This window comes from Cebus imitator, unplaced genomic scaffold (genome assembly GCF_001604975.1).
Source record: "Cebus imitator isolate Cc_AM_T3 unplaced genomic scaffold, Cebus_imitator-1.0 Scaffold461, whole genome shotgun sequence".
Taxonomy (NCBI): domain Eukaryota; kingdom Metazoa; phylum Chordata; class Mammalia; order Primates; family Cebidae; genus Cebus; species Cebus imitator.
This window is the reverse complement of record NW_016107776.1, coordinates 1097348-1120717: the sequence shown is the minus strand read 5'-3', so window position 1 is coordinate 1120717 and position 23370 is coordinate 1097348. Positions and strand designations below refer to the sequence as shown.

The 23370-nt window shown below is 46.7% G+C and overlaps 1 protein-coding gene and 1 pseudogene across 10 annotated transcripts in view; both read right to left on the bottom strand.

Moving 5' to 3' along the window:
• Positions 1-23370, bottom strand: part of CLTCL1 (clathrin heavy chain like 1) — a 128738-nt gene that overhangs the window by 30606 nt on the left and 74762 nt on the right. For all 10 annotated transcript variants that reach the window (XM_037732647.1, XM_017512088.2, XM_017512095.2 and 7 more), the window contains 10 exons: positions 23136-23258; positions 19876-20013; positions 14506-14670; positions 13752-13932; positions 12194-12357; positions 10983-11108; positions 10246-10388; positions 9678-9912; positions 8207-8329; positions 5075-5220 (listed from right to left, as the gene is read on the bottom strand). In XM_037732647.1, the coding sequence (XP_037588575.1) occupies positions 5075-5220; positions 8207-8329; positions 9678-9912; positions 10246-10388; positions 10983-11108; positions 12194-12357; positions 13752-13932; positions 14506-14670; positions 19876-20013; positions 23136-23258 (1544 nt within the window). The remainder of the gene's footprint in view (positions 1-5074; positions 5221-8206; positions 8330-9677; positions 9913-10245; positions 10389-10982; positions 11109-12193; positions 12358-13751; positions 13933-14505; positions 14671-19875; positions 20014-23135; positions 23259-23370) is intronic.
• LOC108291643 lies at positions 16130-17877 on the bottom strand (annotated as a pseudogene).

Here is a 23370-nt window from a genome sequence, read left to right as displayed (position 1 = left end):
CCACCATGCCCAGCTGATTTTTTGTATTTTTTTAGTAGAGACGGGGTTTCACCATGTTGACCAGGATGGTCTCGATCTCTTGACCTCGTGATCCACCCGCCTCGGCCTCCCAAAATGCTGGGATTACAGGCTTGAGCCACCGCGCCTGGCCTGTGAATTACACTATTAAGAAAATAAAAGAAAATCCATAGAATGAGAAAAAATATGGCAATTACATAGCCAACAAAGGACTTGTATCCAGAATATACAAAGAACTCTGAAAATTCAACAAAAAAACCAAACAACCCAATTAAAAGACAGGCAACAGGTTTCAAGAGACACTTCACCAAAGAGGATACATGGATGGTAACTAAGCACATGCAAAGTTGTTTATCATCATTAGCCATTAGGGCAATGCAAATTGAAACCACAATGGCATATCGCTATACATTATGAGACTGGCTAAGATAAAAAAGGCCAATAGACCAAGTGCTGATAAAGATGAAGAGTGACTGGAACTCTCACATATTGCTGGCGGGAATGCAAAATGGCACAGCCATTCTGGAAAATAAAAGGCAGTTTCTTAAACAGTACATATACCACGTGACTGGGTATGTTCAAACAAAAATCTGGACAGAAATGTGCACAGATGTATTCATAATCACCTCAAACTGAAAACAACCCAAATGGCCTTCAAGGGGTGAAGAGATAAACTGTGGTACATTTGCATAACTGACTATGATTCCGTGATAAATAAGAATGTACTGCTCATGCACTCACCAACTTGGATGACTCTCAAAGGCATCATCATGCTGGGTGAAAGAAGCCCATCACAAAAGAGTCTATATCATGTGACTCCATTTACACTATGTTCTTGAAAATGCAAAATTAGTGTGGTGGGTTGGCCAGGGTTGGGGGTTGTGGTTTAAGGGAATGTATAATTTACATGGTAGCTAGCACAAGGGAGTGTTATAGGGTGATGGAATTGTTTGTATCCAGACTGTGGTAATTCTACACATCTATACATGTGTTAACATTCCTAGCACTGCATTCCCTGTCCACTTCCAGAAGATCATTTTGACTGTATCGTGATTTTTTTTTTTTTTGAGATGGAGTCTGGCTCTGTCGCCCAGCCTGGAGTGTAATGGCGTGATCTCGGCTCACTGCTGCAACCTCTGCCTCCCAGGTTCAAGTGATTCTCCTGCCTCAGCCACCTGAGTAGCTGGGATTATAGGCACATGCCACCACGCCTGGCTAATTTTTGTATTTTCAGTAGAGACGAGGTTTCACCATGTTGGTCAGGCTGGTCTCAAACTCCTGACTTCGTGATCTGCCTGCCTCAGCCTCCCAAAGTGCTAGGATTACAGGTGTAATCCACCGCAGCTGGCCTGTATGGTGATTTTTTAAAAGAATTTTAAAGTTAGGTGCTAGGAGTCATCGATGCAACTGTATATTGTTCATTTCTGCGGCATTACTGTGCCACAACCTACTTACTGATGGTTATCTGGCTTGCTCTTAGAGTTTTGTTATTGGAAATGGTGCTGCCTTGAGTATCCTTGCACATCGCCTCATACAAATGAGCTGAGTTTCTTTAGGGCTTGTAAGGAAGAGAGGAAAATGCTGGCTGTGTGCATCTTCTATCACCGAACTGTTTTCCAAATGTAACGCACATTCCCAGCAGGAGCACATAAGCAGCCCAGCTGCTCAACATCCTCATCAGCACTGATTAGGAGAGTGGAGTTCCTGCTGCTGTGGCAGGAGTAACAAAGGGATGCTGCACGTGGCCTCACTCTATGCCTCTGGTGGCTGATAAGGCTGAATTCTTGCCTTAGGTTCACAAGCTGTTCTTCCTCTCACTGGAGGGCCTGTTCAAGTGCTCTGCTTGGTTTCTCATTGGGTTGCTTGTGTTTTTCTTGTATTACATCTTTTCTCTGCTAATTTTTTGTTGGTTGTGTTGCAAATATCTTCTCCCCATTTGGAGCTTCTCATTTTTCCATCTTCTTTATGATACAGTGCGTAAGTCTGATACAGTCTTAATGGTTTTTCACTAAAGGTTTATGGTTTCTGTGACTGGCCTAAGAATTTATTAGGTCATGCATATATACTTCCAAATATAAACTCTAAAATAATATATTTTGCCTTTTATATGTAAATCTTTTCATAGTTTGAGAGATGCCCTATTTTATTATTTTATCATATATATTATAATATATAATATATAGTATATATTATTGTGTATAAATAAAATGTGTTTATCAAAGTTATCTGATACTTTAAAAATCTGCTTGATTTGATATTTAAAAATATGATTTTTCTTTTTTGAGACAGAGTCTCGCTCAGTTGCCCAGGCTGAAGAGCAGTGGCATAATCTCATCTCACCACAACATCTACCTCCTGGGCTCAAGCAATTCTCCTGCCTCAGCCTCCTGAATAGCTGGGATTACAGGAGTATGCTACCACATCCGGCTAATTTTTGTATTTTTAGTAGAGACGGGGTTTCACTGTGTTGGCCAGGCTGGTCTCGAACTCCTGACCTCAGGTAATCCACCCGCCTCGGCCTCCCAAAGTGTTACAGGGGTTACAGGCATGAGCCACTGTGCCCAGCCTAATGTCTTTTACATTGTGTGTTTAAAAATATTAGCTTCTGCAGGTCCGATTCCACTACATTGCTGGCTCTCACTCATGGTACCTTATTTCTTTATGCATTCTGACAATGTTTATAGGTACGAACTCATTATTTCTTTGAATGCTACCTGTTGGAATCCTTTGAAGCCTTGCTAGAAGGTGGGTTTCTGGCAGAGATCTGAGGCTACAATCTGATGGCGATCAGTTTACAGTTAAATTCCTGACCTAAGGATTTTTAACACTTTGCCGGTTAACATGAATGTGTGCTAAACCTCATAAGAGGACCAGCTTAAGAGGGCCCATTTTGTCCTTATAAATTTAGCACAATTGTTCAAAAGACACTTTTATTTTGGCTGGTCTTTCAGCAGAGGGCTAGGCAATACTGGCATATTCTTAGTTATCTTTCCATTTAGGAGTAGATGTCACACCTTTTGTAGGCCCTTTGTTTTTCCTTTTTTTTTTGAGACAGAGTTTCACTCTGTTGCCCAGGCTGGAGTGCAGTGGCATAATCTCAGCTCACTGCAACCTCCACCTTCCGAGTTTAAGTGATTCTCCTGCCTCAGCCTCCAGAGTAGCTGGGACTACAGGCATGCACCACCATGCCCGGCTAATGTTTATTTTTAGTAGAGACAGGGTTTCAACCATGTTGTCCAGGCTGGTCTTGAACTCCTGCCCTCAGGTAATCCACCCGCCTTAGCCTCCCAAAGTGCTGGAATTATAGGCATGAACCACCACGCCCAGCCTAGGCACTTAGGTTTTGCCTCCTGTTCTCTTGTATCCTGTAGGGTGTGACAATCAGCCTGGGTTCAATAGGGTTGGCAAAAGTCAGATTATGTTCTTCTCTGGGTTCCTGCTCTCATTATTATTATTACTTAATCTCAGACTTTTTATTTACTTACTAGTTCATTGGTTCATTTTTAAAGATTATATAATTCATTCTACCTTGTAAGTTTTTACAATAATTGGATCTGTCCATGTCTCTGGATAGCTAGTCTGCCATACCACGAACCAAGGCTATTTTTTTTTTTTTTGAGATGGAGTCCTGCTCTGTCGCCCAGGCTGGAGTGCAATGGCATGATCTCAGCTCTCTACAACCTCCACCTCTTGGATTCAAGTGATTCTCCTGCCTTAGCCTGCCGAGTAGCTGGTTAACACTTAGGGATTACAGGCACCTGCCATCATGCCCAGCAAAATGTTTGTTATTTTTAGCAGAGACAGCGTTTCATCATGTTGGCCAGGCTGGTCTTGAACTCCTGACCTCAACTGATCTGCCAGCTTTGGCCTCCCAAAGTGCTGGGATTACAGGCATGAGTCAGCACACCCAGCCAAGGCTACTTTTATCTACACTTAAAACTGTGTCTGGTCAAATCGTCACAGAAAGAAGGAAGAACTTGAGGTCCCCTGCATGTCTGAGAGGCAAGTATTCAAGAAGACAGCAGAGCTGCAGCCACCTGTAAGTGCCTGGAAATACCCACAAGCTAACAACTATCAAAGGAGGTTGGTCAGACAGCAAGACAGAATATCCTACCCACCTCAGGTACTTTAACCCTGGCATCCTGTCATTAGGGTTTATGATTCCATCAAAATATAATTTCACATTCCATATACAATTACCATATAGTATCTCCAAGTGTAAACACACACACACAAATTCCTCTCTCTAATACCACAGCCCATGATACCCTTTCTGGCCTACAAATAAATCTCACAATTTAATCTTCATAGCTCCACTTATAACGTGAGTAGATTAAAATCTGACACAGAATCTCTGATGGTGAATTTTGAAGTGGAGAGGAACCCCAGGTGGCCAGCCCATGCGGAAGCACGCACTCCCACCTCTATAGTGCCCACCCATGCGGAAGCACACACTCCCACCTCGATGATGCTGGTCCATGCGGAAGCACGCACTCCCACCTCGATGATGCCAGTCCATGCGGAAGCACGCACTCCCACCTCTATAGTGCCAGCCCATGCGGAAGCACGCACTCCCACCTCGATGATGCCGGCCCGTGCTGCTGCCCCTGACACAGCTCCTGCTTGTCTGGCTTCTAATTATACTTCTGGTAAGTCTTCCCTGATACATGCCCAGATGTGGTTCTCCTGCTACCTTTCTCCAAGCTTTGTTCACTATAATTTGAAGAGTTCAAAACATCCTTGGGCCACATGAGGCCTTCATAAAATGCCAGCTCCCCTTTTCTAGGAATTGTGTTAAAGGCCAGTGTGGGCCAGAGAAGAGGAGTGCCAGGCCCCTGGAAAATGTGAAACTGAGGCTGGGCTCTGAGACAGGAAGGAGCTAAGTAAGGGAAGGGCTGGATTGAGATAGAGGAGGTGGTAAGAAGACTGGCATGTCTGGGGAGCAGCCAACGGGCAGGCTGGATGGGTAAAGCAGTACAAGATTGTAACAGAAGGTGAGTGACAAGCAGGTGTTTGAATCTGACTGCGTCCACAGCTACCCCTGGCGCAGCCTCACCTGTGCTCGCTGAAGACAGAGTTATCCAGAACTATCTTCTCCAGCAATTCAATCAGTTCATGAGGCAGGTCAGCTGTCATAAAGGCCTTGACAGTGACCGAAACCTCTTCAGGATCCCGTGTTTCTGACAATGCTGTCTGTACCACCTGGTTTTAAAAAGCATTTGAAAGAACTTGATTAAGGTCAATTCAAGACTGTATCTCTGAAGCTAAACAGAAGGGAAGGACTCCTCCAAGATGGTCTGGAACAGACACAGAGAAAATGGGAAACTTCTTAAAGTAGAAAAGGAAGGGTTTTCAAAGTCAATTTCAGGAAATTCTCAGGTTGCTCTATTTTGACAATTAGTTTTTCTCTCACATCAGATGAGCTAGACTCTTATTCTGTTCCAATGACGACTGCACTAGGCATTTGAAATGCATATCTCCTTTTAGATTTGTCTTTTAAAGCCACTATTCATAGCAAACCTGGCTCCACTTGTCTAGTGAAGGGGCTTCCAGTAGCCTCTTACTAGCAGAGTGTGGTTGTGGCATAGTCCACAACCAGAGCTGAGGAGCCAATGCCTTCACACAGGATGTCACTCAGAACCACAATCTGAAGGAAAGACCAACAAAAGGCTGGCTGTGCCACCCCTCATCCAATTACAGGTGTCTTACCAACAAAAAGACTTACAAACAGGGTGGAAAGACAGTTTTCCAAAGAGTACATTTCCCATGTGACAGCAATTTGAAATGCCAGCACTGGTGTCTTTGCACTTCGTACCAGCCACCTTCAGTGACTTCAAGGATCTAATATTTTTGCCACGTTTCTGGTTCTCCTCAGGGCTGGGCAACAGCCGCGGATCAATGAGAGGGAAGAGACAGCTCTGGAAGGTCTTTCATGGCTAACATAGCCCTCTGACCATGAACTTTCACCTAGCAATCTTGAGGGGTCTTAAAGGAACCTAGGATCAAGGTCAGTCCAGTCCACCTTTCTGGTGGTCTTTGTGACTCAGTGGTACCATGAGATGCAAAAGTTCTACCTCTGTGGAGTTGGTAATAACCGCAACAAGCAGGCGGAAGAATTTGAGGACTGGAGCTCTCACAGCAGCTGAGGAACCAAAAGGGTACGCCTGAGGGAAAGGGGCACCGGGACACAGCACAAGAAGTCCATCCAAAGGAGGAGGCACGCTTCCTACAGTGACATCTGTCAATTCTTGAAAACCTTAGGGTAACTTAAGTAAATACACAGGTTGTTTTAAGGGCAAAAATAAATTTCTACCATCCTGTTTGAGTGAAAACAGGATGCCCCGCCTAAGGTTGCCTGAGGACACTGCTCTCAGTGAACTTTTCAAGAGGTTCTACTCCGGACACTAAAAGCAGCCTCCCTCTGTCATTATGTGCTCTGATTAGAGGAACATTACAGTTGGATTTCCCACCAGGAGGTGGCTACAGATATTCAATTACAGTAGAGATAATGAAAGACCAGCAGCTCCACCCAGAAACAGGAAGACAAGAGGCCCCCGCTGGCTCTGGTATGGTGCAGTGTTAAAGTGGCCCTTCCCCAGTGCCAACATGAAGTCACCTTCAAGGTGTACCAGGTGGCTGGACTATACCTGGAGAAATGTCTGATGTCTGGGAACCTGGAGGTAGATCTCTAGTACAATCTTGTGTTGTTTAATATTTTTATTAGATTTGGATGGGTAAAAGTCCAAAGCTGATAGAGATTCAAAACAACATGGCCTTCCATAAATCTCAAAGTATTTCAAAATAAAAATTTATTTAAAAAAATAGTGGCACAGACTTGAGGAAACACTGGACAGAAAACGAGAAGACAAAACTCGTAGAGATAAGGTCAAATTCAGCCCTCAAGCCGAAAGCATGGTGCAGCAGGTTGGCACTATGTACGAGGGAGGTAGGAGTTTTAACTGGTCCTATGCTCAAGGCTGAAGCCACTTGTTGGGTGAGGGTTTTGTTCCAACAATGGTCTTGGCCCACCCCTAAACAGTATGCCCAGCACCAAGGGACAGTGCTGAGGCACTATCTGCATATGTCTGTGAGGCTGTGATGGGAGGGCAGGCTCTTCCACAGGGCTGTGAAAGCCTGTCCAGAGGCTAAGGCAGACTTCCACCTGCCCTGGCCCCAGTTCTCTGCCCTGTGTCCAAGGAGGTGCTGGACAGTCACAGGGGCATAAAGAGTTCCTCAGCAAGAAAGCTTCTTAACCTCTGTCCACAGGGGCTGAGCTGGAGAAACAATCAAGGACCCAGCATGCAGGCGTGCCCCCAGGTACTCTCTTCCCGGGGATGCACATCCCTGCTTTGGATTCAAGGGCAATTCTATGCCCTTGGCCAATAAGCGACTCCAAGTCAGCTGACCCTGGGGAATCAGGCTATTTTTAGGCAAGCTACTTCTGCAGGGGAGAAGGTTCATAAGGGCTAAGATGTTTTATTTTATTTATTTATTATTTTTTATTTTTTAGAGACAGAGTGTCACTCAGTTACCCAGGCTGGAGTGCAGTGGCATACAATCTCGGCTCACTGCAACCTCCACCTCCTGGGTTTAACCAGATTCTCCTGCCTCCGCCTCCTGAGTCACTGGGATTACAGGCATGTGCCACCACACCTGGCTAATTTATGTATTTTTAGTAGAGATGGGGTTTCACGATGTTGGCCAGGCTGGTCTTGAACTCCTAACCTCAAGTGATCCACCTGCCTTGGCCTCCCAAAGTGCGAAGATTACAGGTGTAAGTCACCACACTCGGACTATTTATTTTTTTGAGATGGAGTCTCTCTCTGTCTGAGGCTAGAGTGCAGTGGCACGATGTCGGCTCACTGCAATCTCTGCCCCCCAGGTTCAAGAAATTCTCCCGCCTCAGCCTCCTGTGTAGCTGAGATTACAGGCGTGTGCCACCGCGCCCGGGTAATTTTTGTATTTTTAGTAGAGATGGGGTTTCAGCATGTTGGCCAGGCTGGTCTTGAACTCCTCAGACTTCAAGTGATCTACCCGCCTTGACCTCCCAGATTTCTAGAATTACAGGCATGAGCCACTGCACCTAGCCAACATGTTTTAAATGAAAAATGAAACCAGTCACTTGAGCCACAACAATGAGTAGATGGCAAAATGCAGGTGCACACACATAGCCATTTCTGTGCCTCACCTGGTCAATCAGCTGTCTCCTGGATGGATTGGTCTCCTCAAGGACATGAGCCCAGAGCTCCGGATTCTTTCTGCGTACCAGGTAGCGGGCCTCGCTTTTGAACAGAGAATTCTCATGGCAAACCTGAAATGAGCACACTCATGTGTGTAACACAGCAGCCAACCAATGGAAGCTGCTTGGGAAGACACACCCCAGTTCGTTCCTGGTGTGCCTGATACTCGTTTGGTGGACAGTCGGAGCCCAGGCAAGACGCTGTGCTTTGACACGAGATAAGCAGCATCCTACAGGGTTAACAATGGACTCAAACTACCTCAAAATGCCCTCTCCAAGTTTACAACAACTCCCAGGGGTGTGGCACATCTTTGGCCAGTAAAACCACCTGCATTCAGGGACATGCTCTGTCTCCCACTCTGTCTGATACAGCCACTGCTAGCCATGGGAGGCTACTGAGTGCTTGAAATGTGGTGTGTGACAGAAACTAAATTGGTAATTTTTAATTTAGTTCAATCTAAGTACTCATATGTAGCTAGCTCTAAACCATCTCCAAAATATTATCAGAACAGTCTAGAACTGGTATAAAACAGCACAGACACTGAAACATTTCAAGTCTTTCAGTGTCTGGAGACCCTTTTCTGAATGTTATAACAGATCTCCAAAACACCAACAGTCCACTGGAATGTTCTAGCATGAGGAGCACTTGCTAAATCTGGGGGAGGATGGGATCTGTCGAGGGCCAGATGCCAGGCACAAGGCTGAGTGGCTTGCACACGTGTCTGCGGATGCAGCACAGGCTGCCTGGGTATCACGGCAAAGGCCCGAGCAGGCTGGTGTGGCACCAACCTCACAGGTGCCCTGTTCATGTCTGGATTTTTAGATCACATGGTTAGGTAGGAAAAGCTCACACAATTTAACCTAAACATGTAATTACACACATGTGGATCCAAGCCTGGGCAGACACAGGCAAAGAACCTGGGCAGATGTTTCAAGCCAGCAAGAGCTCATCGGTCAGGGGATGGGGAAGGGCTTGTGTAGAGGGCTACCCCAAAAGGGGGGACATGAAGCACAAGGGCACTTGGGACAGGAAGCACCCAAGGAACTGCAGGCCCCTCCATGTAGGGTGGCAAGAGGAGTGGCTGATCAAGCTGGGGAGTCGGAGGAAGGTGGTGTTCCACAGAGGAGCTCATGAGTCAGGCCAGGGAGTTCAATTTTGCCCTCAAATTACCAGGCAACACTAAGGACTGTCAGCAGAAGGGTGATGAGTCAGGTTCAGGGCCAACTGGTCTACAGGTACGATGCATACAAATTGCATGAGCAAGTCCCCAAAAGCCGTGAGAAGCACAAGGAAATACATCTCATGACCCGCCATCTCCAGGTGCACAGAAAGCCCTGATCTGCTCCCCACAGGGACACCTTTGAAAGCTTCCCTGGGAGGCCAGGGCTAAATGGGCAGCCCTGCACATCTGCTACCCACCTTGATGAGCTCAAGGTCACACTGCCCCCGCTCATAGGCGACACAAGCCAGATGGGGGTCTCGCTTCTCACAGTAGCGACCCACCACGCTGCTGTCATAATAGGTGTTCTCTCTCAGGAAGCACTCGGGGCTGTTGTTGCTGTCAATGTAGATTTTAGCCAGTGCATTGTGAGTGGCAGGCTCCTCACAGCCTTTCTGAATCCGGGACTCCAGCCAGGGAAGCAGGAGCTTGAGCCTTTGAAAGAAGGAAGGTGCCGTAAAGTCTCAAGGTTACCACTGGAAATCTTGAGAGCAACTCCAGGGCTCTGATGGTTGTTTCCTGAAAGAAAAAATCTCTGAGTCCATCAACTTCAGGTTGCTCTAGGGACCAAGATGGACCTGGTTTCTAAACTGATTTCTACTGTTAGGTTTTCCCCCAAGGTCTTCACAGTACCAACAGCAAGGAACTCATTGCTACATCTAAGATGTGTACAGGAATGACCAACTGTGGAGACAGTCCTGGAGAATCGGAAAGAAACAACAGATACTAGAATCCAGAAGCAAGAGAAAACAAGTAAGGACACCTTACCTATTTCTTTTTTCTACTTCAGCCACCAGCTCATCAGTAGAGAACTGTCCTCTCACTGCCATGATTAAGTGTTTAATCACTTCCTCAGAACAATCCACATCAAGGAGCCCTCCAACCACAGCTGGGGTCCGGCTAGGATTGACCTAGGGTAGTCAAGGTCAAGTAACTTCAGTGCTGCAGACACAAGTTATTGTTAGAAGCCTCCTACAACTTGGACAGTATGGGCAAAACCCTGAAAGAGCTCCTGTTTAGGACTGGCTTTGTCCTACCAAAATTCACTTGCTGATGTCCTAACCCCCAGTGGGATTATATTTGGAGAGAGGGTGTTTAAGGAAGTAATCAGTGTCAAGGCGGGGGGCACCCAATGCAGCGGTACTGGTGTCCTTTAACAAGAGGAAGAGACACTGGGAGTGCACATGCACAAAGGAAAGGCCCTGTGAGGGCACAGCCAGGAGGCCATCTGCAAGGCTGGAAGATAGCCTTCACCAGAAACCAGCCCTGCCAGCACCTTGATCATGGACTTCCAGCCTCCAGAACTGTGAGAAATAAATGTGTGTTGTGTCAGCCGCCTGGACTGTGGTCTTCTACTCTGGCAGTCTGAGCACACTAACCGATCACCCTTCAAAATGATAGTCTCCAAAATGCTCAAGTGTTAGAGGCAGCCTCTGAGGTGAAGACTATTGCCACTGACTGGGGCCCAGAGGCAGCCGGGTGTCACTCCAGGGAGCCAGCAGTACCTTCTGCACGTAGATCTCAATGTACCTCTGCAGGTTGTTGCGGTATAAATACAGGACAAGGTCATGGACAAAGCCGAAACGATCACATACGATGATGAGGGGAAGCTGGTCTGTGAGCTTGGCCTCCTGAGGGTTAGAATGTACAGAACAAGTCAGGGAGTGAAGAAACCAGCCAGCCAGACCCTGGGCTCATTGCCACACAGGACGGCATTGTCTCTGCAGCAGAGGGACACACAGGAGACTCGGCATGAGACTGCTCTAGATCGGCTGCTGTTTTGTGGTATGGTGTTTGCTTTGGTAAATAAGTGAGAGAAAGATAGTAGTATTTGGTTAAAGACTGCTAAATTTGGCATTAACATTCCAAGTCTGGACAAAAGCATCATTTGATTTAAGACAAGCAGCTCATTATGTGCAAACCCAACAGAAACCAGGCCATTCTCAAGAACAGCGCACCTGCGGTAAGGGCTGCCTTTTCAGACACGCAGCTGCAGGCCATGGAAACACACTTGGGCACTGCTCCCAAATGATGATGGCACTTGGGTACGACAGCCACAGGCCACCACAGTCATGTCTCCCCTCGTATGGTCCCCTAGGTTCCCTCTTGAAGTTTTAAGTGTTTCCTCCAAGGGAACGTGAATCCAAGTGTCATCTGCCACTTGCAGGCGTCACCCATACAGACTACCTATGCTGGTTCCTCTGCACTCTTCTCTTCTAGCTGGCTGGGAAGACGACGTTCCGGGTGAGGTGCTGAACATGGCAAAGCAGCTATGAGCCTGGTCCTTGAAGGACATTGGGAAGGAAAGCCATCCCACTCACTGCCAAGCCATCCAGGACTGCCACAAAAGGAAACAGGTTTCCTGTTCTTTATGCCACTAGCGCTGAGTGGTCTCCTAGTCCCTGCAGCTTTGCCTGCCTAATTGACAAGGGCACCAATGGGATGCTGATGAACTGCAACGCAGCAATAAACTAACTCCCTACACTTAGGCGCCAGATACTTAGAGCACAGCCTCGAGCTTCTTTCTACAAGTTCTTAAAATGATAGATGGATTCCTCTAGAACTTTAAGCCATAAAGTAGAGCTCTGTCTCTGGGGACTAAGGGGGCCCTGGTGAGACAGATCCAGCTTCCCACCTCCTGGGACATCTGTGGATGGTCTGCCCCACCTGCCATCAGTGAGGGCAGCTCATGGAAGGAGGTGGTGCTGAAACACACCTTCAGGAAGTTCTTCACATGCTCTGGGTTGTAGCAACTGCTCTCCCGGCATATCCTCTCCACCTCCTTGATCTGCCCTGTCTTACAGGCAGCCTGAATGTATTTCAGATGCACGTCTGGGTCTTGGCTGAAGTTCACGATTGAGCCCAGGAAGTAGAAGAGGCCTATGAGGAGACACCATTCCATTTTTGTCTTTGTAACTCCCACCTGCCTCCTCCACAGCTGTTGTCCACCTTCACTCGATGAGCCTGCTCCACTCTTCAGGGACCCACAGCCCACTCAGAATTCATAATCGATATGCCATTTGTCTGTTTTGGCAGCTCCCAAAAATAGTTAGTGAGATTTCCATCATATTTGGCAGGTATACCTGCACGTTTTGATGTAGAATACTAGGTATTTGGTACATGTGAAATTCCTTTTGGTGGCCCAGGTATACCTAGATAGTCATCATCAAGAGTAATTCTCACTGAGGTAATCTGAGAGGGCTGTGGGACTGCTGCTCTAAAAAGGCATGCCAAGGGATAGAGAAATAAGCCATGGCCTCTGGCAAGAGCCTGTGACTTGACAAGGAGCTGACAGTGACATGGGCCCCATGTGCTGAGCCCCAGGGTGAGCCCCAGAGGACAGCATTCACAGAGGCTAATGATGTTCCTCACCATTACAGAGGCCAGCCAGGAGGCACCAGTAACAACAGGACAGGATACATCTGAGAAGGCCCCTGCCTGTTGAGGTCTTTCACTGTAACTGTGAGACTCTGATGCTAGGAAAGAAATGGGCAGCCCCGAGGCCAATGGTTCCCCATCAACCTATCCTACTGTCCTCTCCCAGCCCAGCTCCAGCCAATCTTCTGTCATGGTCTTTCCTACAGTGGTGTCTTCTGAAGAGAAGGCCACCTCCCTGAGGGCAGGGTCCTGGCCCACCCTCCACCGATGCCCCAACCTCACTGGACACATGGCAGTGGCTTCATGCCTAGACAAATGCTCAGTCTCTATCCTGGGAGAGCCAGACAGCCCCAACCTGTCCCTAACAAAGCCACTCCCACCCCCACTGCCCTACCACACTTTTTTGGTGTGATGCCCAAGAAGGGCAAAGGAATATAACCAGGTTGCCTCATCAGCCCCCACAATCACTGGATAGCAGACACTACACAGCAATGCACTCTCTATTGTGGGCTCTCACTTAGGAGTGGTCCAAGGAGCTTCCCTCCTGGGGCTGTGAAGACCAGACATCAAGCCCTTTCACCGTACCTACAACACAGGCTTTTAGAGGAATTCTCGCCAGACTGTGCCTCATAGACACACTGGGCTCTGTAAGTCTCTCCACCCCATCACCAACCAACCTGATTTCTTCATCAGGAAACATCAAAAAGGTTCCTGAAGCTGAGTGGTGCACATGAGATAGCAGTACATTCTGCCACCAACTGAGCACCCAAGGCAGCGGGTGCTGCATCCTGCCCGGCTTTGCAGGAAGGCCGTTTTAAGTCAGGCAGGTAGACAGCAACACCTGAGAAAAGAGGTACAGTCATGTGGCAGGGTCGGCCAGAGGCTGCACGGCTTACCTTCATAACTTTTGAAGGATTCGAAGAGCTCCACCAGGGCCTGTGTGCCCAGCTGCTCATGGTACTTAGAGGCCACCTGCACACACAGCTGAAGGTTCTGTCTGATGTTAGCAGACAGCATAGCACGCAGACACTCCACAGAATCCTCCACTGACAAGGAGCCGAAGAAATTGACAAGCCACTGGGAACAAGGAAGAGTCTGTCCACAATGATGCACCACTCTAACGACTGCTAACATTTGGAAAATAACTAGGTCATTCCCATGTTCCCCTGAGTGTCAAAAATATTCCACATAAAAGGACTGAAAAGCAACTGTCCGTCACGGGAAAAAGTAGGAGCAAAAAGTAAAGCTGGGAAGACACTGATCTAAACTGTTAATCTGGAATATTCCACAGATGATGCTAAAACTTATTCCATAAGTTGGAACACAATAGCCAGTTTAGCTCTGTAATGGTTTCAGACAGCCCTGTTATGCTGTCAGTGTTAAAAGGTGACCAGTATTCCTGCTATTAGACTAAGTCAAAGGTGGACATCAGAAAGAAAGGTGCTACAGGGCCCAGAGACACTGCTGAGCAGATAAACTTTGTGTGTGGGCTGATCTAGAACTGCTTATGGTAGTAAAGTATGGTAGGTTAGGGCAGTGACAGGCTCAGGCCACGGTTCCACAATCACCAACAGGTGGTCACTGGGGAGCATGTGACACTAATTGCATAGACAACAGCCACAATAGGAGTACCTCAGGGGTACACAGTACCTCGTGATTGAGGAGGTGAGTGTGGACCACAGCCCTCTTGATGTCAGAGATGTCGGTGTAGTGCTCCAATGCCTGCTGCAGGAGGCCTGCCTTCTCGCAGAGCTGGGCGATGTGGGCCCGGTCGTAATGAGTAAACATCTGATTTCCAAGGATGGCGTCTGCAACCTATGAAACAGGGAATTTGGTGAGAAAGCCTGATCAGTGGCAATAACTTTTTAAGACCAGCTGCTCAACCTTGCCCCAGGGTAGGATATAGGCTGGCGACCAGAGCTCACAAGCCCGTCCACATCCACACCTCTGTGGTGGCAGCAGTGCTTGTGGGTCCCAAGAGCCCTGGCTGTCCTTGAAGTCACCTTAGGCCCTTTGCACAAGGCTCCATCCTCCCATGTTGCAGAGCTGGCCCATCCCACGTGGCCACAGAGTTGGGCCTGTAAGAAAGGCTGAAAAATGGAGCTCTATAAAGCTCTATTACTGGGATGAGATCAAGTCGCTGTTGGAGCTTTTAAGCCATCACATTTTCTTTTTTTTTTTTGAGACACAGTCTCACTGCATCACTCAGCCTGGAGTGCAGTGGCACAATCTCAGCTCACTGCAACCTCCATCTCTCAGGTTCAAGTGATTCTCATGTCTCAGTCTCCTGAGTAGCTGGGATTACAGGCACGCACCATCATGCCTGGCTAATTTTTGTATTTTTAATAGAGACAGAGTTTTGTCATGTTGGCCAGGCTGGTCTCAAATTCCTGACCTCAGGTGATCTGCTCACCTTGGCCACCTAACGTGCTGAGATAACAGGCATGAGCCAATGCACCTGGCCAGCAATCACATCTTTTTTTTTTTTTTTCCCATTTATTTATTTTATTGCTTTTTAGGTTTTGGGGTACATGTGAAGAACATGCAAGATTGTTGCATAGGTACACATATGGCAGTGTGATTTGCTGCCTTCCTCCCCATCACCTACATCTGGCATCTCTCCCCTTGCTATCTCTCCCCAACTCCCCACCCCCCACTGTCCCTCCCCTATTTCCCTCCAAATGCCCATCGATGATAGACTGGACAGGGAAAATGTGGCACATACACACCATGGAATATTATGCAGCCATCAAAAACGATGAGTTTGTGTCCTTTGTAGGGACATGGATGAACAATCACATCTTATAGGGTTTCTATGGCAAGATCAATGTGAGGGCTCAAGTCTACTGATTTTCCTTGATTTGAGCTCATGGCTAGATTGACTCGCAATGGCTAGAGGGAGATCTGAATGTAACAAATCCCATTTGTGCTTACTAGACTTCTCTACTAGGCTAATTACAGAATGAGGAATTGGGGACTGCATTTAAAAAGCAATGAACACTCCTGGAAACAATTTTGATGAGGCATAAAATCTTTTTTTTTTTTTGAGACAGGGTCTCACTGTGTCGCCCAGGCTGGATGGAGAACAGGGGTGGTGTAATCTCGGCTCACTGCAGCCTTGAACTCCCAGGCTCAAGCAATCCTCCTACTTTAGCCTCGCAAGTAGCTCAGATTACAGGCACACGCCACCACACCTTTTTTGTGTAGAGATGGGGTTTGGCCATGTTTTCCATGCTGGTCTCAAACTCCTGAGCTCTGCTCACCTTGGCCTCCAAAATGCTGGGGTTTTAGGCGGGAGCCACTGCACCCAGCTACTAAACATTATCTTTAAGTAGGTAAAGTACGTCTGGGCTAAGACTGGATAGAGGTCAACACAGCAGCTTTGCTGCAGGGCTGATCGAGTGTTTCCTGAGTATCTAATGCTGGTCTTGACAAGCTACGCTCCCAGGCGCCTTCCCCTGCCGCACAGCGCACTCCTTCCCGTTCCTTCTAGGATCTGCATCACCAACCAGGTATGGCCAAACACAGAGTAGCCACGGCCACTGTCACATGCCAGACTGCTTCAGAGTGACACCTGCTCCTGGTTCCCCACAGAGTTGATGATCCAAACCAAGTACTAAGAGTAGGGTTTTTTTTTTGTTTTTTTTCCAGGCAAGCAGCAGCTTTATTAGTAGTGCTGGGTTCTCCCCATACCTTACAGTGTGCTTGGAAACATTCCTGAGGGTTTCCAGGGAATGCCCCCTGGTGCTCAGGACAACACTATGTAGCACTGACACTGGAATGATATCAATACAGCTTTGGTGTGTAGGTTTGCAGGACAGCGTACAGGTTAACACTGTGATATGAAAACTTCAGACAACACCAACTCTCAATGTGGACTGGGTTTTTGGCCAAGGGGGTAACTTCTAAGTGACTGGACACTGGGCCCATTGCCATGTCTACTTGAGGCCCCAGTGGCAGGAGGAGGGCGTCTAGGGCTGAAGCTCCACATGGCCCTGTTGCTTTGCCTTCATCTGCAGATACTGCCCTTTGTCTTCCTCAAAGCACTTTTTCTTGTCCTCGGTCTTGGGCACCAGCTGGGGCATGGGCAGTGACCTGCCCTCCTGACTCAGCGACATATAGGTGAAGAAGGTACTGGCAGCCCGGTAATGCTTCTGAGAGCTGTCCACAACAGGGTCGGCGTCCACCAAGACCTCGATCTCCATGGACTTACTGCCTGTGAAGGTCATGCGTCCCGAGATGGTGATGATGCAGCCTTTTCTGATCTTGTCATGAAAATTAATGGTGCCCACAGAAGGTGTGACAATGTTCATCTTGCAGTGGCTTGCAGCCATGATCCCGGCGACCTTGTCCATGACTTTATGGTCAAGCCTCCATGCATGAAGCTGTGCAGGGTACAGTCTAAAGGCCCCACCAGGTGGATCAAGCTGGACTGGCTGTAGCTGACAGTGTTTGGCTCTGGGTTGAGGACTTGCTGGACGATGTCCCTGTTCTTCTACTTGGTCTCCGTGCGCTCCAGCTTCTGGGTTTCATTCTGCTTCCAGCCCTCCTCTTCCTGCTCCTGCGAGGAATACATGACAGGAGGCACCTCGAGGACCTTGTCCACGTTCTTCAGCGACAGGGGCACATACCAGAGGGTGGCCTTATTGGTCAGCTTTTTGGCACCTGTGAGGATGTTTCTGGACATCATACTGACCTGCACTTCCACAGAGTGCTTTGAGGTGTAGGTGATCTCCGTGCTGATGTGGGCCACCTCACTGATGCACAAGGGCGACAGGAAGTCAGTGTGCTTGACCCAAGCCAGCGTGGCCACACTGCGCTCCCCATTCTGGCTGCTGCAGTGCCAGGTGCTGATGATGGCACTCACCTCCTGGATCATCTTCAGGATGGTCCCACCATGTACACTGCTCGCCCCGTTTGGTGTCATCTGCATGATCCGGCAGATCTGGATGGCAGACAGCGTCTTGATGTCCGGGCCCTACATGCTGGTAGCTGTGGCAGCACGGGCGGCTGCAGGAGGGCACAGGTGTCTCAAGAGTAGGGCTTTAGAACTTGTGGCGTTTACCTGAGTTTCCTATTCTTTGTTTCCTTCAGGTGTATCTTTACTTCTGGTTTTCAAACATTTTCTCCTCATAGCAACAGTGTAGTTAGAGAATTTAGAAACCATCACGCAGTCCCACTGCCCAGAGACTGCCAGCATCCTGGGGCACTAAGCCAGAGCCTGCTGGCACTTTACCCAGCTACTTGTGTGTTCTGCACCCTTTAGGGTCTGGGCATTCCTCAGAGTCTGCCACGTTTCTGAGTGGTACTCAGTTTGTTTCAAACCTCACTCACCAAAAACTGTTATATACACTCACAAAGTCATGAGAGTCCAGTGGAATCCAAGCAGAAAATTCACAGCACCTTTGTTTCCTAGAGTTGGAATATGACCCACTTCTTAGCAGTTAACTTGAGGATTTGAATAAATGGAGGCAATAGAACAATATACTTAATATGTTGTTTCCTAATTATAAAACAATAAGTGATTATTAAAGAAAAAACAAATCAAAAGAGATAAGTAAAAAACAAAGTGAACTTCTACAATCTTATCCACTTAGTACCATGGTGAACAGCTTGATATGAACTCCTCTAAATCCCTTTCTTGTATATATATCCAAATTTAACCCAAAATAGCAGACATGTGACTTGATTATACCTGCCTCCCACAACTTTCAGGCCAACAGATGATGCCTCGCCACAATGAGATACCACTGCACACCCATTAAGATGGTGATTAGTATTATTATTATTTTAGACAGGGAAAATGTGTTGGCAAGGATATACAGAAATTGGAACTGCTAAGCATTGCTGGCAAGAATATAAAATGGTGCAGCCTCCTGGAATACAGAATGGTGGTTCCTCAAAAAGGTAAACATAGAATTACTGTTTGATATGATCCAGCAATTCCACTTCTGGGTATATGCCCAAAAGAACTGAAAGCAGGCTGGGCCCAGTGGCTCATGCCTGTAGTTCCAGCACTTTGGGAGGCCGAGGCAGGCGGATCATGAGGTCACGAGTTTGAGACCAGCTTGGTCAACACAGTGAAACCCCGTTTCTACTAAAATAAAAGAAATTAGCTGGGTGTAGTGGTGGACACCTGTAATCCCAGCTACTCGGGATGATGAGGTGGAGAATTGCTGGAACCCAGGAGGCGGAGGTTGCAGTGAGCTGAGATTGTGCCATTGTACTCCAGCCTGGGTGACAGAGTGAGACTCTGTCTCCAAAGGAAAAAAATAAAAAAGAATTGAAAGCAGGGCTTCAAAGAGATATTTGTACATCCATGTTAACAGCATAACAACAGCATTATTCACAATAGCCTAAAGGTGGAAGCAACCCAAATGTTCATCAATGGATGAATGGATAAGCACATGCCAAATATACACATGGTGGACTATTATTCAGTCTTAAAAACGAAGGTGTTTCTAACCCATGTTACAATGTGAATGAACCTTGAAAATAATATGCTAAGTGAAAAAAGCCAGATAAAAGGACAAATATTTTGTGGTTCCATGTATATGAAATATCTTGAATAGGTAAATTAATAAAGACAGATTAGAATGGCAGTGGTCAGGGGCTGGAAAATGAGGAGTCATTGCTTAACAGTTACATAGGGATGATAAAAAGTTCTGGAAATATATAGTGGTAATGGTTGCATAGTATTGTGAATGTTCTTAATGCCACTGTATCAGACACGTAAAAATTGTTAAAATGGTAAACTTGGTTATGTATATTTTACCACAATGAAGAAAAAAAGAAGAAAGAAATGATGCCCCAATTATAACTGTTTCCATGAAAGTCTTGTACCATGATTTCTGGAAAATCCTTTTAAGGAAAGTCATGGAGAATGTCCCCTGAGAAATACAAGATAAACATCTGATACAAGCCCAGCCCAGTCCAAAGTCACTGTGCTCAAGTCTGCAAGCCCACAGAGAGGTGTCACAGGTGCTCTGCCTCTTAGTGTTCACCTAGAATGTCACTAACCTGGGGTGCATGAACAAGGTTCATCTCCAACAGCCATGTCTGGAGGAGTCCCTCAGCCGGGCGATTATTCTTCAAGGCATCCAATAAGAAGGAAGTACATTGCTGAATTAAATTGTTTTCCATGAAAATGTCCACAATCTGAAACATATCCAACCCACATTTTCACTCAGGGTGTTTTCATTCAGTGTTTTATTTTCCTATTGAAATAGTTCCTGAAATATAATCTCAATTAGAAATTCAACAACTAGTTCCTTCCTTTGTATTTTCTTTTTCTTTCTTTCTTTCTTTTTTGCACTATTGCCCCGGCTGGAGTGCAGTGGCGTGATCTCGGCTCACTGCAACCTCTACCTTCTGGGTTCAAGCGATTCTCTTGCCTCAGCCTCCTGAATAGCTGGGATTACAGGTGCCTGCCACCCTGCCCAGCTGATTGTTTGTATTTTTAGTAGAGACAGGGTTTCACCATGTTGGCCAGGCTGGTCTTGAACTCCTGACCTCATGATTTACCGGCCTCAGCCTCCCAAAGTGCTGGGATTACAGGCGTGAGCCACCATGCCCAGCCTGTTTTGTTAATTTATTTTTTTGAGATGGAGTCTCGCTCTGTCGCCCAGGCTGGAGTGCAAAGACATGATCTGGACTCACTGCAACCTCTGTCCTCTGCCTCCCAGGTCCAAGCGATTCTCCTGCCTCAGCCTCCTGAGTGGTTGAGATTACAGGCACCCACCACCATGCTCAGCTAATTTTTGTTATTTTTAGTACAGACGGGGTTTCACCACATTGGTCAGGCTGTTCTCGAACTCCTGACCTCAGGTGATCCACCTGCCTTGGCCTCCCAAAGGGTTGGGCTTACAGGCATGGGCCACCGTGCCTGGACCCTTTGCATTTTCTTATGTCATCACAATTCACATAGAGCCAGGTGTAGAGGTGTAGTGACATGTGCCTACAGTCCCAGTTACTCAGGAGGCTGAGGTGGATGCATTCTTTGATCCCAGGAGTTGAGACCATAACAACACAGAGACCTTATCTGAACAACAACATAATTCATGTAATTTGTGGCCATCAATTTATTAATAGATACACTTGCAAAATTATATCACCTACATAATACTTACCAGTGAGGTATTTTACTGAAGTATATGAAAGAGAGTAACTTTTATAAGATATGAACTCCCAGAAGCCTCTACAGGGATCCAAGTAGTAACCACATATTACTTAATCACATCCTAGAGGCAGCTGGGATGCTTAACTTTAGGGGTCAGCTTGACTGGATTAAGGAACATGTAGAGACCAGGTAAGGCATTCCTTCTGGGTGTGTCTGTGAGGGCGTTCCCAGGGGACACTGGCATGTGAGTTCAGGGACCAAGTAGGAAAGATCCACCCTCAATGTTGGGAGCACCATCCAATCGGCTGGGGGCACAAAAAAGGAAAGAATGGATTTCTTCTCTTTCTCCTGGAGCAGGGACATTCCCCTCTTCCTACCCTTGGACATCAGAACTCCAGGCTCCCCAGCCCTTGTACTCCAAGACTTACACCAAAGGCCCCCCAGGGTTCTCAGGCCGTTGGCCTCAGACTGAGAGTTACGCCATCAGCTTCCCTGGTTCTGAGGTTTTCAAACTTAGATTGAGCCGCCCTACTAGAATCCAAGATCTCCTCTAGCTTGCAGACAGTCTATCACAGGACTTCTCAGCCTCCACCATCATGAGCCAATTCCAATAAACTCCCTCTCATATATCTGAGTTGGGGTCTCACTCTGTTGCCCACACTGATGCAGTGGCAAGATCAGCTCACTGTAGCCTCCAACCTTCAGGGCTCAAGCGATCCTCCCATCTCAGCCTCCTGAGTAGCTGGGACCACAGTTGTATACCACCATGCCTGGCTAATTTTTTGTAGAGACAGTGTCTCACTGTGTTGCCCAGGCTCCCTCTCATATATCTATAGCTATGCTATTGGTTCTATCTCTCTGGGGAGTCCTGACTAACAAAGCAGCTGATACTTGATGTCTAACCCATACATATCATTATATTACTGGGGCGTAACTGGGAAAATGCAAATATTTACACAGACAATTACTAAAGTTAAATTGACATTAATTTAAATAATTAATATGCCACAGTAAGATGTGAAATATAAGGATAAATTTAGTAATTGTTTTTGAAGGACAGCTTTACAGGAAAATTAAAAAAACAAAACAAAACTTACTGACCAGGCAGTGGCTCATGCCTGTAATCTCAGCACTTTGGGAGGCCAAGGTGGGCAGATCACGAGGTCAGGAGTCCGAGAATAACCTGACCAACATGGTGAAACCCTTTCGCTACTAAAAATACAAAAATTAGCCAGGCGTGGTGTTGTGCACCTGTAATCCCAGCTACTCAGGAGGCTGAGGCACGAGAAGCACTTAAATCTGGGAGGCAGAGGTTGCAGTGAGTCAAGATCGTACCACTGCACTCCAGCCTGGGTGATAGAGCAAGACTCTGTCTCAAAACAAAAAAAACAAACAAAAAAAGAAGAACTTACTAATTGTGGAACTCTTCATAAAGTACAAGAGAGAAGTTTATATTTTAAACAACTTTAAAATATGAACTGTAATCAAGATGTGAACCGGAAATTTCTTTCCTATTGGAAGCTAAGTAAATTTGGCTCAAATCTCTTATTCATGCTCTCTAAAATATCTGCAAATTCCCAGATGTATAAACACAATATAATGGCACTTATTATTTCTAAACAGGCTGTTGGCTATGATGCGTGGCTTCAAGCTTGTTACACATCTACATATCACCAGAGCTCCTTGTACCAATTTACTAAAAGTGACTTGTTGTGTGTTTACATCTAAATTCTAAGTAGGTTACACTAAAAAACAGGCTGATGCTCACACAGATCCAGGTCACTCGGACACCCACAAGATGAACATCTGGGGGACGCAACAGCACTAGCGACTGGTGCTCAGGCCAATGGTCAGGGAGACACAATGACAACTGTGGTGGGGCAAGGGATAGAGGGCTGGATCCGAAATGACATCCTCACACCTACACGCATCACCACCCAAAGACATAAACCCACGCACACATACTCTAGAGTACTTCAAAACAAAGGAAGCAATGAGTATTCACATAATAAAAACTAGAAGACAAACTCCTCAAGTATACTAGATTTTTCAAAACTGGAAGATTAATAGCAGATGAAGAAAAACATTGAGGCAAGTTAACAGGAATCTTCTAGATGGCTCTAAAAGCCACAAAACATTGTTTGAAATGGCCTGTGCTCACCTGGTTAATGTTGGCCAGTGGCTCCTCGTCCTGCACAAGCATTTGAGAAAACTGCAGGCCCTGTTCCGGACTGATCCTCATCACACTCCTCAGCAGAAAGATCCAGTCTGGGGTGTACCCAACCTAGAAGCAAGGGAGCATCAAACAGGAAAATCAACAAAAAAATCTCAGGCATCAGAAAAGGAAAGGAACGTCTCCATCATTTGCTTCAAACTTGTGTTTACAAAGAAATGAG